This window comes from Oryza glaberrima, chromosome 5, assembly GCF_000147395.1.
Source record: "Oryza glaberrima chromosome 5, OglaRS2, whole genome shotgun sequence".
In the NCBI taxonomy this organism is placed as follows: Eukaryota; Viridiplantae; Streptophyta; class Magnoliopsida; order Poales; family Poaceae; genus Oryza; species Oryza glaberrima.
This window is the reverse complement of record NC_068330.1, coordinates 6366171-6380837: the sequence shown is the minus strand read 5'-3', so window position 1 is coordinate 6380837 and position 14667 is coordinate 6366171. Positions and strand designations below refer to the sequence as shown.

The window sequence follows — 14667 nt, the reverse complement described above, 5'->3', positions numbered from 1 at the left end:
ATTTTTTTTATGCAGAGGACCTTATACTTGCAATTAATGGTGTTTTCTTCTACAGAACCCTCCATCAAGCTAGTAAGCTAATAAGTCTATAACCCAAGTTGACAGGAAACAAGTTGACTCCCATTTTTTGTTAGGACTCATGAAAGTGAAAAACACTTTCTTAACTATGGGTTCTTGGATTGTAAATAATGGGGAACAAATAAGATTTTGGGAAGATAAATGGCTAGGAAATATGGCTTTTAGAGAAAAGTATCCATCTTTATATGCTATTGTCAGAAAGAGAAGTTCTTCTGTTGCTAGTGTTATGGCTTTTGTTCCGCTCAATGTTTCTTTTAGGAGAGCTTTAGTTGGTCAGAATTTAACACTTTGGTATGAATTGTGTGCATCTATTGTTCATATTAAGTTGAATAATATTTCTGATTGTTTTAGATGGAACTATCATTAGAATGGCCAATTCTCGGTTAGATCAATGTACTTATCTTTAATTAACAATGGTTACATTGAAAAGATAAGTTAATTTGGAAGTTTAAGATGCTGCTTAAGATCAAGATCTTTATGTGGTGCTTGCTTAAGGGAGTTGTGTTAACCAAGGATAATTTAGCAAGACGGAATTGGAATGGTAATTTAAGATGTTGTTTTTTATGAAAAATGAGTCTATTCAATATTTGTTCATTGATTGTCATTTTGTAAAGTTTATTTGGAGAGCAGTTCAGTTTTCTTTTGGTTTATATATTCCTACTAGCATATCTCATGGTTTTTATGATTGGCTTCAGGGAGTGGTAAACAAAAAGAGTAAACTGATACTTGTTGAAGCATCTGCTTTGTGTTGGGCTTTGTGGTTGAGTAGGAATGATAGGGTTTTTGACAAATCACCTACCATTACCTTTATGTATGTTATTTTTAAGGCAACATATTGGCTTCGTCTGTGGGCACAGTTACAAAAGTGTGATGAAGATGGAGAATTCTAATTGTTGCATGTCGTAAGCTTGAAACGACGGTTATGCAACTGTTTGCCAATCATGAATGGAAATTTATCAATAGACTGGAATAATGTTATTTTGTGTAGTTTGGTTTCCTTTTAATTTTGGTTGGTGTGTTTGCTTTCATTTGGACTACACTCTCTTACAGAGTGCTACTCCCTCCATCCCAAAATGTAAGTATTTTTAGCTATGAATCTGGACATCTGTGTATCCAGATTCATAGCTAAAAATTGCTGTATTTTGGGACGGAGGTGGTAGATTATAATAATTGGCTGTAGCTCTTTTGTGCAAATGCCGGGATGTTATTTCATTCCATTATCTAAAAAATCAAGCTAGTAAGGAGTTGTGAGTTGCGACCTCCCCCCTCCTACTCTCTCTTCCTTGGTTGTACCTTTTTCATCCATGTTTTCCCATTAGCTTTCAGTTCAAATGAACCACGGTTAGTTTACCATATAGTTGTTTTCAACATGATTGTTTCTTAAGCAGACAAGGAAGTTTGCGATCACCCTAATGAGCGCATTCCGCGGTAGTGAGCAGACAAGATTTTTTTGCTTCTTTTGCAAACATGAATTCAGTTCCTCTGCTTAGATTGCTATGAAAATACCAATAGGCCACTTCATAGCTGTATGCCTGTATCATGTCAATTATCAAACCATGCTTGCACATCCAAGAAAAGTGTGTGCAGCGGATTATTGCAGATATACTTTGATACAGTAAGTGAAGAGGAGGAATTTGGATACATTTATATGATAAATAATTTCCAGTGCTATGATTTCAGCTGCCAAATTTACAATTTTCATGTACACCGGGATATTCTTCTTGGATGCATTCATTAACTTCAAACTATATATGATAAAGAATTTCAGTGTTATGATGCTACCTGCCAAATTTAGATTGTTCACGTTGACAGGGGATACTTTTTTGGATGCATTTATAATTAATAAATTCAAATTCTTTAACAATTTATGTGTTATCTTCTGTGTAGATAACAATTTCAAAATTTTTCAGACGCAGAAGACTCCAAAGCTCCTATTCCTGCAAATGACAGGAGATACTCCAAAGCTGTCATCGACAGGCTTCCTATAGCTTAAATGCTTAATTATTAGAGTGTTATTCACTTCTGTAAAACTGATCTTCGCTCGGTCGACCCAAAACCATAATAGTTCCGGAACTAAAAATAATTTTTAGCCCCGGTTAAAAACCCCACAGCTATTCTATGATCTTTAGTCCCAGTTGGTATCTTTAGTCCCGGTTCATCCCCTGTTAGAGACATGTTAGGGGGCCGAGGATCTTTAGGGCCTAAAGATCACTTTAGTCCCGGTTGGTATTACCAACCGGAACTAAAATTCAATACGTAGTATATAATCCCAAACACTTATCCTCTCCTCCACAATCGCAACTGGATCCTCCCCTTCCTCCTCCCCTTCCCCTCTCCTACAAATATTACACAGATCTTTCCTCCCATTCCTCCTCTCCTCCCCTCTCCTCCCCCTCCTCCCCTTTCTCCTCCCGGCAGTGGCGGGCAGGCGGCGGCCCACATTGTTTTCTTTTCTTTTTTTTATAATTTGTGCTTCACTAAGATGTATAATGTTGTGATTCATTGTACATTTGTATGGATCTGAGATGTATAATCTGTGTGATGTATTTTATTTGTTTGTAATTTTTTGAGGATTTGTGATGTACTACCTCCGTTTCATATTATAAAAGTTTTTAGCATTGCCCATATTCATATAAATATTAATGAATTTAGACATTCATATATATTTAGATTCATTAACACCCATATGAATATGGGCAATGCTAGAAAGTCTTATAACCTGAAACGGAGGAAGTATTTGATTTGTGTGTATAAGTAACTTTAAAATTTGTGATGTGGATTTGGGATGTTACTTTGATTTGGGGATTTAGGGTTTGATTTGGGGATATGTATGCCACTCGATTCAGGAGAAAAAAAAGGGACCATCTGGACTGCCGCTAACCTCTTTAGTTCCGGTTGGTGTTACCAACCTTATTATCACCCACCGAGAAACCATTTGAAGATGCATGCATGTTGCCACACCTTGCATAGATTCAGAATGTCGACCTAAAAAGAGAGGTGTTGGCCACTTAAATTCAGAGCTTGTAATTGCACCAAGAGTCTTAAGACTAAAGTATACGCCATTCCTGAATGACTCAAGACCAAGACTTGATTGTTCAGGTTCAGATAGGATATCAAAGCTACATGGATTTTTTCTTATACAATTGCTTGTTTAGAGTAATTGCCCTACTAGACAGGAGTGGGTCCACTATTGATTCAAGGGTATTCAGATGTATACCCAAGATTTTTTAATAAAAATAAGTACATATACATTACATATATATATTAAAAAATAATTTAAAAAAGCTTCAAACAGCCCAACAAGCAATCAAACTACTCCTTTTGGGCCTGCTTCATCCTTTGGCCCATTGGCGCCGGCCCAAATTTCTCACCCGGCCACTCCCTCTCAGGCCTCAGCCCGCACTCCCAGCCCACTCCCTTTCTCTCCCCCTCCCCTAATCCTAGCTTCTGCCTGTTGTGGAGGCGGAGGTGCGCGGCGCGCGGCGGGAGGCGACTCGCAAGGCGGCGCGGCGTGCGGCGGCGGGCGGCCGGCTGCGGACTGCGGCGCGTCGGCCAGCAAGTCGCGAGGCGGCCGGCAGTCCTGTTACTCCTGGACAGCAGCACAGGTAGTCGGGGATGGGGAGTGATTGTCGCATTATCTGATTGAAGATTTGTAGTATAAATATTGAATTCACTGATTTCATGATTTATTCTACACTTCTACTTATCTAAATATCTAGTATAATTGCTTAGTTGGTAGAACCATTGTTTATTTGTTTAGTTACATTCATTGAAAGAGAATTCTTCTTGCAAGTTAAGGATAAGGACATCATCACTTATTTTTAAAATATCAAGCATCGAAAAGTTGATTTCTAAATTGTAAAATTTCTTCCCAATTTATTCTTTTCTATCCTTTATGTATTCTATATGTTGGTACTTTGATATATTACCAATTAGTATTTCTATAAGTTAAACAATTTCAAGTAATGATCAATTTTATCTATGTGTGAACTTATGCTCGATTTTATTTTATATCGCTATATATTATATAATTATTAATGTGTGATACTATAAAAGCTAAGGCTTTTAGGTGTATGAACAAATTTTTTTACCCTTTCCTATTTCAAATACACAAGTTGAAAATGTTAGCCCCCTCCCACTGCTACTAGACAAGCTTGGTCTAGCTCGGTCTGTTACTCAGGTTTCGTTGTCTAGCTCATGAATCTGGTAATTCCACTGTAATGTAAGCGCACTATACTAGTACTCCTACTACTTCTAAAAAGAAGAGAGAAAATCTGCATGTGGGGTCCTCTACTGAGCTGTCAATCAAGTAAGGTCGAACCGTTTGGTGACATGATTTATTTTCCTTAATTTTACGAAACTGGAGTTTTCCATAATTTTACTACTATCATTTCTGTCCATACAAAACCATGATACCATACAGACAACAATTTTCTGTACACTGACGTTTTACATGGAATTGAAGACAAATATTAAATAATATTTCTATGGCACAAGCGTAAATACATTGATAATATCCTTCAAAACTAGATCAAATCTTGCTGGTACATATGATACGTTCGATAAAAAATACTTGATGATATATTATAAAAATCGACACTGATGAAACCAATAATACCTACTCAGGTGGTGTTTGAATCTTCTGAAGATGAATATGAAGATTAGGTGTTTCACGTAAAATGAGGTGATAATAATATGTTATTAATTAAGTTTTAATTATTATAAACTTTAAAAATAAATTAATTTGATATTTTAGAACAACTTTCATATAGAAAGTTTTTGCACGAAACACATCGTTTAGCAGTTTTAAAAGCCGAAGTGGATGGCGCACAGTTTTGACGGACTCATACAGGGATGAGGTGTGACTGAGGTGGCTGTCATGTAGTAGAGGTGCATGGAGGAGGCAGCATGGGATGAATCGGCTGCTTCCATGCGAAAAAGTCACACTTATCACGTTTATACTGTCGACAATATACCTACAATTGCAGCCCCTGAAAAGAATATTACAACCCCCTTAGAAAAAAGAATGAAAAACGCTATATGATGTTATACAACCCAGATTTCTATTAAAAAAAAGATAAAACGATTACTCGGATCATAATGGAGGGTGTCAAAGTATACTTTTTTTTCTTTCATCTCTAGACACTAGGTATGAGTAATCCGCGTACGGATGCATCATATATGGGCCGCATTGCTACACTGGGCCTAACTATGGTTTGGACGATGGTCGTTCCAGGCTTCGGTGCCAGTGGCAAAGGCAAGACCAAATAACCACTTCCATTTTTCTTTTCCTTCGCAAAGAATCAAAGTCCAGTTGACTAGTTTACGAGTTGCATAAATTCCACGGATGTGAATCAGATTCCAAGCATTCAACAGCACGTCCAACGTACACGACAAGACGAAATGGTTACAACTAATCTACTAATCATCATCTGGGATTAGCATTTTTTTTTCTGCCTGCCAGATGCTGAGATGATTTGCTTTGCTGATCACAAAAGAAAGAACAAACCCAACCTACAGCCAGCTTTGAAGCCCCGGGTTTGTTGCTGATGCATGGCATTTTCCAGACTGGAAACGCAGAGCAAAAATTCGCAGCAACGGTCCTCCCCCCATGTGAGCCGGTGGGGCCCACCGCCGCCCGCTACACGCCATCGCGATCCCAGCGAGGTCCAGCCGTGTAGTGAGCGAGAGCGAGAGAGAGCCGTTGTGTATACTTAACAATGCCACCGTTGTATATATACAATCCGTGTTGCAAGAAAATCAATCGACATAAGCAAGGGAAATATCAGCATCTGCAAAAATCATCTCAGATTCGTTCGCCATGGCGAGGATCCCGTTCGCCGCCATCGTCATTGCTGTCCTCTCTTTCGCCATCGCCGCGGCTGCACAGGCGCCCGCGCCGTCTCCCACCAGCGACGGTGAGGGATCGGATCCTTCCATGATTCAGTTTCAGCTGTTGTGATTTTGGCCTGATTTACTTGTGAATGTGTGATGAGTTTGCAGGGACGTCGGTGGATCAAGGTATCGCATACCTGCTGATGATCGTGGCGCTGGTGCTCACCTACCTCATCCACCCTCTCGACGCCTCCTCCGCCTACAAGCTCTTCTGAGCTTATGCAGAGATCTCTTCGTCGCCATGGCGTTCCTTCTCCTTCTTGGATCTCCTCCTCCTCCCTTTTGATAGTCTAGTGGTGGATCTCTCATTCTCGGTGTAATTAATTAGTGGGATTTTTATATTCTTTTTCAGCTTGCGTTCGTTTGTAATTTGGGTCGGTGGTACTGCGCTGAGGATCGATTTCGCATTGTGTATATCATTCATCATTCTTTGCTGTTCTCATATGCATTTGTATCATGTTGGGAAATTTGTTTTATCCGTAAGTTTTGGATTGGATTGTTGCTTGCTCCCTACTAGACGGACGTGAGCCCATTAATTGCAATTGGGCTTACGGACCAGCTCGCAATGGGACTGTACGGATTTGGGTCAAATCTATATCTATAACTTAATATAAATATTCGTATTTTTCCGGTCGTCACCTCATAGGTGTGGTGTTTTTTTCCCCCTCGCCTCCCCACAAATCCCAGTCGGAATTGCATCACCCCTACCCAAAAAAAATTCCCAATCGGAATTCAATCAATCTTCACAATGGGAATTCAATGAAACCCCCCGAATCCCAATTGCACTAAGAATCGGATAAGGGAAACACATCCCAAAATTGGCACAATCAAATCGGATGAACACACTGCAAGAAAATTCAACCAATCTTTGTCCCCGAAAAATCATCCCACATACATACATCACAAAACTACACTCCCTCCTACCGGTGGATCCATCCGCGGCCGCCGCCACCGCCGCCACCGCCGGCGGATCCATCACCGTTGGATCTAGGGCAGGAGGGAGGCGAGAGGGGAGGAGGGAGCCGCCGGCGGCCCGCGGCCGCCGCCACCGCCGACGAACCCACCCTCCGACGTCGCCGACACTGCCATCACCGCCGGATCTAGGACAGGATGGAGGCGAGAGGTGATAAGGGAGCCGCCGCCGCTGCCGTATCCGCCCGCAGCCGCCGCCACCACCGCCGGATCCACCCGCGGCTACCGCCGCCGCCGCCACCACTGCCGGATCTGCCGCGGGAGGGAGGCTAAAGGGGGTGGAGGGAGCCGCCGCCGCCGCCGCCCCCACCCTCGGATCCACCACAGCCGCCACCAACCCGCCGCCGCAGACCCTAGAGGGAGAGGAGAGGAGGAGGGGGGGCACCGCCGCCGTCGCTTTGAGAGAGGGGATCGGGGGCGCCGCTCGCCGGTCGCTGCTCTGCGCCACTGCAGCCGCTCGGGGGAAGAGGGGGGGGCGGCGCCGCCGTTGTCGCTCGGCGAGGAGGGGGGGAGAGGCGGGGGGAAGAAGGGAAATGAATCTTAGGTTAGGGTTAGGGTTTGGGTATATTTATTTATGTTAGGATTAATCTGGACTGTCCATTCGATCGGACGGCTCCAGCTGCCGCCACATCGGGCCGCCGACCTATTGGGCCACCGAATGGAGAATGCAAAATAGACTTCAATGGAGAAAGGAAACAGGCCAGACACATAGAATAGACAAAAGGGAGGAAATATAAACTTTGCTATATTCGGCCAAGGAGAATTTTGATTTTTTTTCAATTAAATAATTGTTAAATGATTTTTGTATTATTAAAAATTAGCAATTAAGCTCTGATAATTCCAATAAAATTCCAAAGAGCGTAACTAATCATGGAGAATTTAATAAAATTAAATTTAACCATGTCATTTTATTTCTCACACTTGCTTTACTTGTAAATTGATTTAATTATACACCTACCTACTTAAAAATACCAAATATTTTAATTAATTACATAATGTAAATTTTTCTTTAACTTTTTCTCAATTTTTTGTTCTGTACACTTCCCGTTGCAACGCACGGGCACCTTTGCTAGTAATTCTAAAAACAATAATAGTCTTTTTCTCTTTTTTAGATACACAGAACAATCACAGAAGCTCATAATACGCGCACACTCATACACTTATGAGTATCTCCGGAAGATTGGACCGGCATATCATAAGATTGATGAAGTCACTACAAGCGTCTCGCTGCTGACGGGTACGTCGTCTATCACGAGAAAAATAATTAGCTATAAATGCAAGCACCACTATTAAGTATAGGACTTGAATGGAGCTAGTTCCACCACAAGTAACCTAAGCTCACTTTGTAATATATTCTTCAACACATTACAAACGCACACACCAACACATACGCCTTCGAGTGACTCGACTGGTACGCTATTCTTATAAACGGATCTAAGGTATCGGACCGGTTACCACTATGAATGCCTCCAAAGGACCAGATCGTATAGTATCGCAATTAGTTGGCAAGCTTCCTTGTGGTACAACTTGTTCATCCGTGTTCCAATTTTAGCTCGCCATGTGTGCTCATATAGAGGGTGGTAAAGTAGCATCTTTATCTCAAGTTAGCTTCTGATCTTAGCAATGATAGGGAGAAAATCAGCTAGACACTGGCACGGGATAGGTCATCTCAACGGGATAGGTCATCTCAACCGGGTGGCAAACCTCATATGTGTCGGGGGAGAGCTCCCGTCACGAACCAAAGGTCACAGATGTAAGAAGTCATCTGTATCGGGCATTTTACCATCACGGATGATAGTCATCTCAATCAGGCCAAAACTAAAATCCATCACAAATAGGTTTGACCCTGCAGATGAGTCAAACTAGGGCCCGTCACCGATTAGATCATCCGTGACAGGCTCATACTTGACTCACTAGTTTGGGATTGATGAAGAGAGGGTGAGAGAAAAAAATGGAACCACTCTCACCCCTAGGCCCTACGACGTGGCCAACTTGCAGAAGCTAGGTCGCCGCCACAAGAGGATATGAATCTAGAGTGAGCTTGCATCAATTGCTTAGGAAGATTCGGCAAGAGGATGCCTAGATGACACCTCCAAGGAGAGAAGCGATGAAAGGACCGCCGCCGCCATCCGTCAGGGTCTCAAAGAGAACCGAGACCGAGCTTTCACCTGGCAGCCACACTTGAGGGGTTGAGATGGCCCGACAACGCCCTCAGGAGGGGAGTGACGCTTGAACGCCATCGTTGCTGATCCGGCCAAGGTCGGGCTGGGTTTTCACCCGCCGTCCACCGTCTGCCGATCTACCACTGATGCACCATTGCTCCACCGCCATCTAAACTTCCGCCAGCGCGTGGGCATCACTGCACCGGTGCCCCCCACCGGCCAATCTCCACGCACTGCCACCGGTTGCACCTCCACCGGCCTCTCCTCCCGTTGCGCCGGCCACCGTCTCCAAGCCAGCAAAGCCTTGTCGTGCCGCACTGCCACCTCGGCTGCGCCTCCACGCACCGCGGCCGCCTCCGCCGCGCCTCTGTGTGCGCTGCCTCTACCGCCGCCGGCCAACCAGCTAGCCACTACTCCTTCCGCTGGCTGCCCGCTGTCGCCACCATCGCCATGAGTCTCTCGGCCACGCAGCCACCTCCGCAAGCAGCCTCTGTCGCCCCCCCCTAGGCCGTGTCGCTGGCCGGCCAGCCAGCCGGCGCTGCTCCTCCCACCAGCTGCCTGCTGTTGCCGTCATCGCCGTGAGTCTCCTGGGCCACGCGGCCATATCGCGTCGGCCCCAGAAGCGTCGCCATCGCCGCCGTCGCCCACGACCCCGCCGGCCTCTCCCTGCCATCGCGCCAGCCTCCTGCCGCCTGCCACCGCTCGACGACCGTGCGCCTCCTCTTGCTGCCGTCGCCACGAGGTCCGCCGTCGTTGGGGTCGCCCAGACCCGATCTGACCGCAGGGAGGCTAGATCTAGCGCCGGGGAAGGCGGATCCGCATCCGGTGTGGGCGGATCCGCTGCGCCGACCGTCCGGCCGCCACCTCCTACGATCCGCCGCTGCTGAGAAGCCTCCGGTGTCCCCCGCCGCTGGGCAACCTCGTGAGGGGAGCGTCCCGCCGCCGCCGTCCTTGCGGCCATCCGGCTTTGCCGATGAGCCGCTCAGGCGGCGAGTCGAAGGGGAGGAGCAGGGAGGGGATCCTGTGTGTGCTCATTCAACAGAAAATGATTTACGGCATTCGCAATTTTCCTAAATGCCAACACCGACTGTACAACTACGAAGGTAATGAGTTCAGGTCGGCTGGCCCTTCCATTGATTGCTAAAGAAACGCAACAAGTAAGTTGAAAACAAAGCATGCTGCAAAAAGATCCGAAGTTTGCAATCATACATTGTCCAATGCTCCAAAGGTACAGTATACAGGTAGCAACATATATGCAACTTACAGAAATACAGCACATAGACATTTTTTAGATAATGGGTTAAACCAGCCTCTACATCCAAACGGATATACACAACCAACAGAACATAGACATGAACTTACAGAAAAATGGATGTACATAGGCAACACAACATATACATGAACTTACAGAAAAAAACCACTTACTGCATATCAATCATAAATCCCAATGCCAGCAGCAACAAACCGCAAATGACGACAGAGGGAAAATGTGAGATACTTCAAGACATCGAGCAACTAGATCTGGTTACGTTGTTGCTAGGAAAACACATCGGAAGATACTTCCTTACATCTGGGAGAAAAAAATTCCAGATACATGCAGTTGAAAACCGAAAAAAAATTCAAGGGAAGAGCACAGCGAGTGCTTGTTTTAGTTCCAGATAAAAGTATAAAGAATAAAGATATCAATTAAGAGGAGGCCGTGGGTGCCGCATCTACACAAATTCGAAAAATTTATGATGTTCCTCCTTCTCCTCCATAGTCAGCAGGTCACTTTTAAAGGGCTGCTCTACTTGCTGAAGCTTCGTGCACTGCGATATGTACACATACTTCATGGATGAAAGAGCGTGCAATCCTTCGATGGATGACAGCTCCGAGCAGCCAAATAGAAACAGGTATTTGAGCTGAAGATTTGTGCCGATCGGAATGGACTCCATGTTACAGTACTCCAAATTTAGGGCGATGAGATGAGTGAGGTTCTGTAGGCAGGCTGGAAATGACTTATCAAGACCACCGCACTTGTTAATATAGAGTCGCCGGAGTGATGAGGGCAAAACCATTGCCTGTTCGCACACCAAGTTATCACACCATGAGATCTTCAGGTCCTGTAGGTGATAAAATTCCGCGAAACTACCAACGGGTATTGATTGTAGACTTCTGCAGAGCCTAATCTCTATGGACTTGATGGATGGCAGATGTTCCGGGGACAAGAACTGATCAAGATTTCGCAGCATATCACAGTTGTCAAGACATATACTAGTGAGGCATGAAATGGCGTTGCTTCTTCTGATACTGCTGCTTGCCTGCTGCAGCATTCTGCCACCACCAGTAGAACCACAAAAAATTGTTAGTACTTCAACACCTAATGATGTTAACCTTAGCTCTTCGAGGGAAGGTAACGAGGGGATTGATAGGCTTCTCAAGAAGATACACTTGGAAAGCTCCAGCATCCTTAAAGTCGGTAGGCTTTCTGGATTAAACCAACTAGGAGAAAAGCTGTCACCCGCAAAGCTATCGACATTAAGGCGCTGAATCCTTGACGGAGGGCATAAACCTTCGGCCACACCATTGTCATCGTTCATCACCCTGGGTACAGGCTGATCTCGCCACAGTAGAACTAGTGCCTGAAGGTATTGCTTGTCAATGAGTCTAGCCTCAGCAGCCTCTTCCTTGCTCTTAACATTATAGATAGAACTGATAGTTAGCGTTCCACTGAGCTGATTCATGCCCTTCAGCTCACTAATCTTCCGCCCATTCCCTATCCCAACTGTAAAATGTATCAAGTTCCGTAGAAGAGACATATTTCCAAGCCCACTTATCTCTGATAATTTCGGAGAGCAACCCATTGGCAGTGCTAGACGATGCAAGTTGATTAGCTTTGTGACATCCGGACTAATTACTTCCAGACTAGAACTACTTGCATCAAGCACTTGTAAGCAGTAAAGGCACCATAATTTTTCTGGCAATTCCTGTACATGGCTACGAGATATATCAAGATAACGGAGACTGTGCAACTCACCAATGCTGTCAGGTAACCTGACCAGCATGCAACCTTTTAAGCTCAAAAATAGGATATTAGAGAGCTGATTAAACCAGGTAATCTCAAACATGAGGATGGTTCCAAACTTAAGTGAATGCAATTTATTCAAATACTGAATATCTCTTGTTTGGCTCAGGGACTCGCTGTCCACCTTGACTGACATATGGCGAACTGCATGCGGCATTCTCCTCTGGTTCTGATAGCTCAAATCCTGCATCAAGAAGCACTTGTCCGCGGAGATGGACTGCGCCATATCATGGATCAAGTCATGCATTACATATCTACTTTGATCAAGGCAATTGGTATCAGTTTGAAGAAGAAACCTGCCTCTTAAATCATCCAAATACCTAATCCCTATGTCTTCAAGACGCATGCTCCCTTCTGGTGCAACGAAGCCCTGTGCCACCCACATGCCAACAATCTCATCTCGTTCGAAGCTATAACCCTTCGGAAACATGGAGCAAAATGCAAAGCAACTCTTAAGTTCTTGTGGGAGATGTAAGTAGCTCAGTTGAAGGGCTGGTAATATATCATTGTCTCGATTTGGCAGCTCCCATAGTTCCTTGTTCTGAACAGTCTTCCAATGTTGCACAGTCAGCTCCATATTCAACAGGCGTCCAATAGTTTTGGCAGCCAAAGGAGACCCGCATAACCTAGAAGCAACGCTTCGACCAATATCATGCAATTGAGGATATGACTCTGGGCACTGTTTACCAAATGCACACTTCTTGAAGAACTCCCAAAATATATCTCTATCCAATCCCTCGATTCGGAAAGGATTACAGTTGTTGCTAGCGACAAGATTAGCAACATCTGGAGATCTTGTAGTTACTAAGATCATGCTTCCTTCAAACCCATACCTCAATGGTGCAAAAAATGTTTCCCATTCGTCCTTGGCATTAGGCCATATCATCAAGCACTAAAAGGAACTTTCGTCTCCTCAGTTGCTTCCTCAATTCCACCTGAAGAGCGTCTAAACTGTTCGATGATTTGTACTCTTTCCTGGTGATGGACTCAATGATCTCTTTTGTTATCCTTTTCTTGTTGAAGAGGTCCGAAATACAGACCCAAATTCTCTTGCCAAAGTGAGCTTCCACCCTTGGATCATTGTAGATGAACTGAGCCAGGGTAGTCTTCCCTACCCCACCAATGCTAACAATCGGCAAGACAGAAACATTGCTGACGAATTTGGCCTGAGCAAGTCTAGGCCTGGCCCTAATACTCTCTCTTTTTAGTTGCTTCGCTCTGGATGCTGATGTGGCAACTGTGCCCACAGCTGCTCTCTTTCCTTTCGCCCGTGCGGCACCACCACTCCTGGTGAGTGGCACGTGCAGTGACTCAATCATCTGATCTTGTTCATTGTCACATCCAATCATGGAACACACACCCAGCTTCTCAATCACTAAATCTCGCTCTTTGTCACGACCAAACACTTGAGGCACTCCAATGACTGAACTTGTCTCTGGCATGTGTTGAACTTTCTCCATCTTAAGACCCAGAGGCTTAAGCGCTCTCTCTAAATCATCCATGGCCTTGTCGAGCTTATCTTGAGCATCCTTTATCCTTGTTTTGCTACCACAGATCAAGTTTTTTGCACGATACAGAGAGGAAGAAAAGAATTGACCTGCTCGGCTACGGTCAGTGTCCTCTATCTTCTGCCGCAGCACCTGGTCATCGAACTTGCGGAGAAGATCCTCGGTGTCATATGTGGTGTCCTTGAGCTGCGTGAGAAGCACCGCGAGATCCTTGTTCTTGAACCTTCCCCACTCGCCACGATTGATGACTAAGCGAGCATTGGGCAAGGATGCCCGGAGGCAGGATAGATCATCTTCCAGATTGGTCGCTCCGTGGATGTTGATCCCAGTTGAGATGATCTTTTCTACGGTCTCCATCACCGCCATAGTCGTCCTTGGCTCCTCCGGATCTTGTCTTCGTCTTCTTTGATGAGTGCGAGCCTCAAGAGTGCAAGGAGATTATGGCGTGGGAAGTGAATAATGCAGTAGCATTGACCTACTAAGTCTAACTACAGAGGCACTCCTTTCCACATAATGATGCAAGCTGTGAGTTTTGCATTTAATGAGTTTTGCATTTAATGCTGCTGCATTTAATGCTGCCCAAGCAGCATTAACTCCTTTCCACATACCGATGCAAGTTTTGCATTTAATTTACTAACAAATTAAATGCAAAACTTGTAGATATGACTCACTTGACAATCATTCCAAGTGATCCTGTTCAATTATCTAATCATCTCTCTAAGACCTTAACCGCACTACATATTTTGCATCTTAAGATTCCATATGTCTGCCAGTAAAAACACAAGTGCGCAACCCACGAGAGAAGAATACCTTCGGATAGTAGACTGTAGCGTGTACTTTGCATAAACCTTGGGTTTCTGTGAAACATTTTGGCGAAAAATCTAGAGTTACTAGAAAAAATTAGATATGTTTGAACCATGATAAAATAGAAAGTGGCATGAATGCTATGGTACGTTTTTGTCACCTTTTTGTCCGTGACACTATCACA

At 44.5% G+C, this 14667-nt stretch overlaps 2 protein-coding genes across 2 annotated transcripts; both read right to left on the bottom strand.

Annotated features, from left to right (window-relative positions):
* Window positions 1-10819: 10819 nt before the first annotated feature.
* LOC127773446 (disease resistance protein RRS1-like) lies at window positions 10820-11830 on the bottom strand. The gene has a single exon (XM_052299505.1). The coding sequence runs from the start codon at window positions 11828-11830 to the stop codon at window positions 10820-10822; it is 1011 nt and encodes a 336-aa protein (XP_052155465.1).
* A 170-nt stretch (window positions 11831-12000) lies between these two features.
* On the bottom strand, window positions 12001-14045 carry LOC127773445 (putative disease resistance protein RGA3). The gene is made up of 3 exons (XM_052299504.1): window positions 13107-14045; window positions 12157-13036; window positions 12001-12083 (listed from the first exon to the last, which is right to left on the bottom strand). Exons 1-3 carry the CDS (start codon window positions 14043-14045, stop codon window positions 12001-12003), a joined length of 1902 nt encoding a protein of 633 aa, XP_052155464.1.
* Between the last annotated feature and the right edge of the window lie 622 nt (window positions 14046-14667).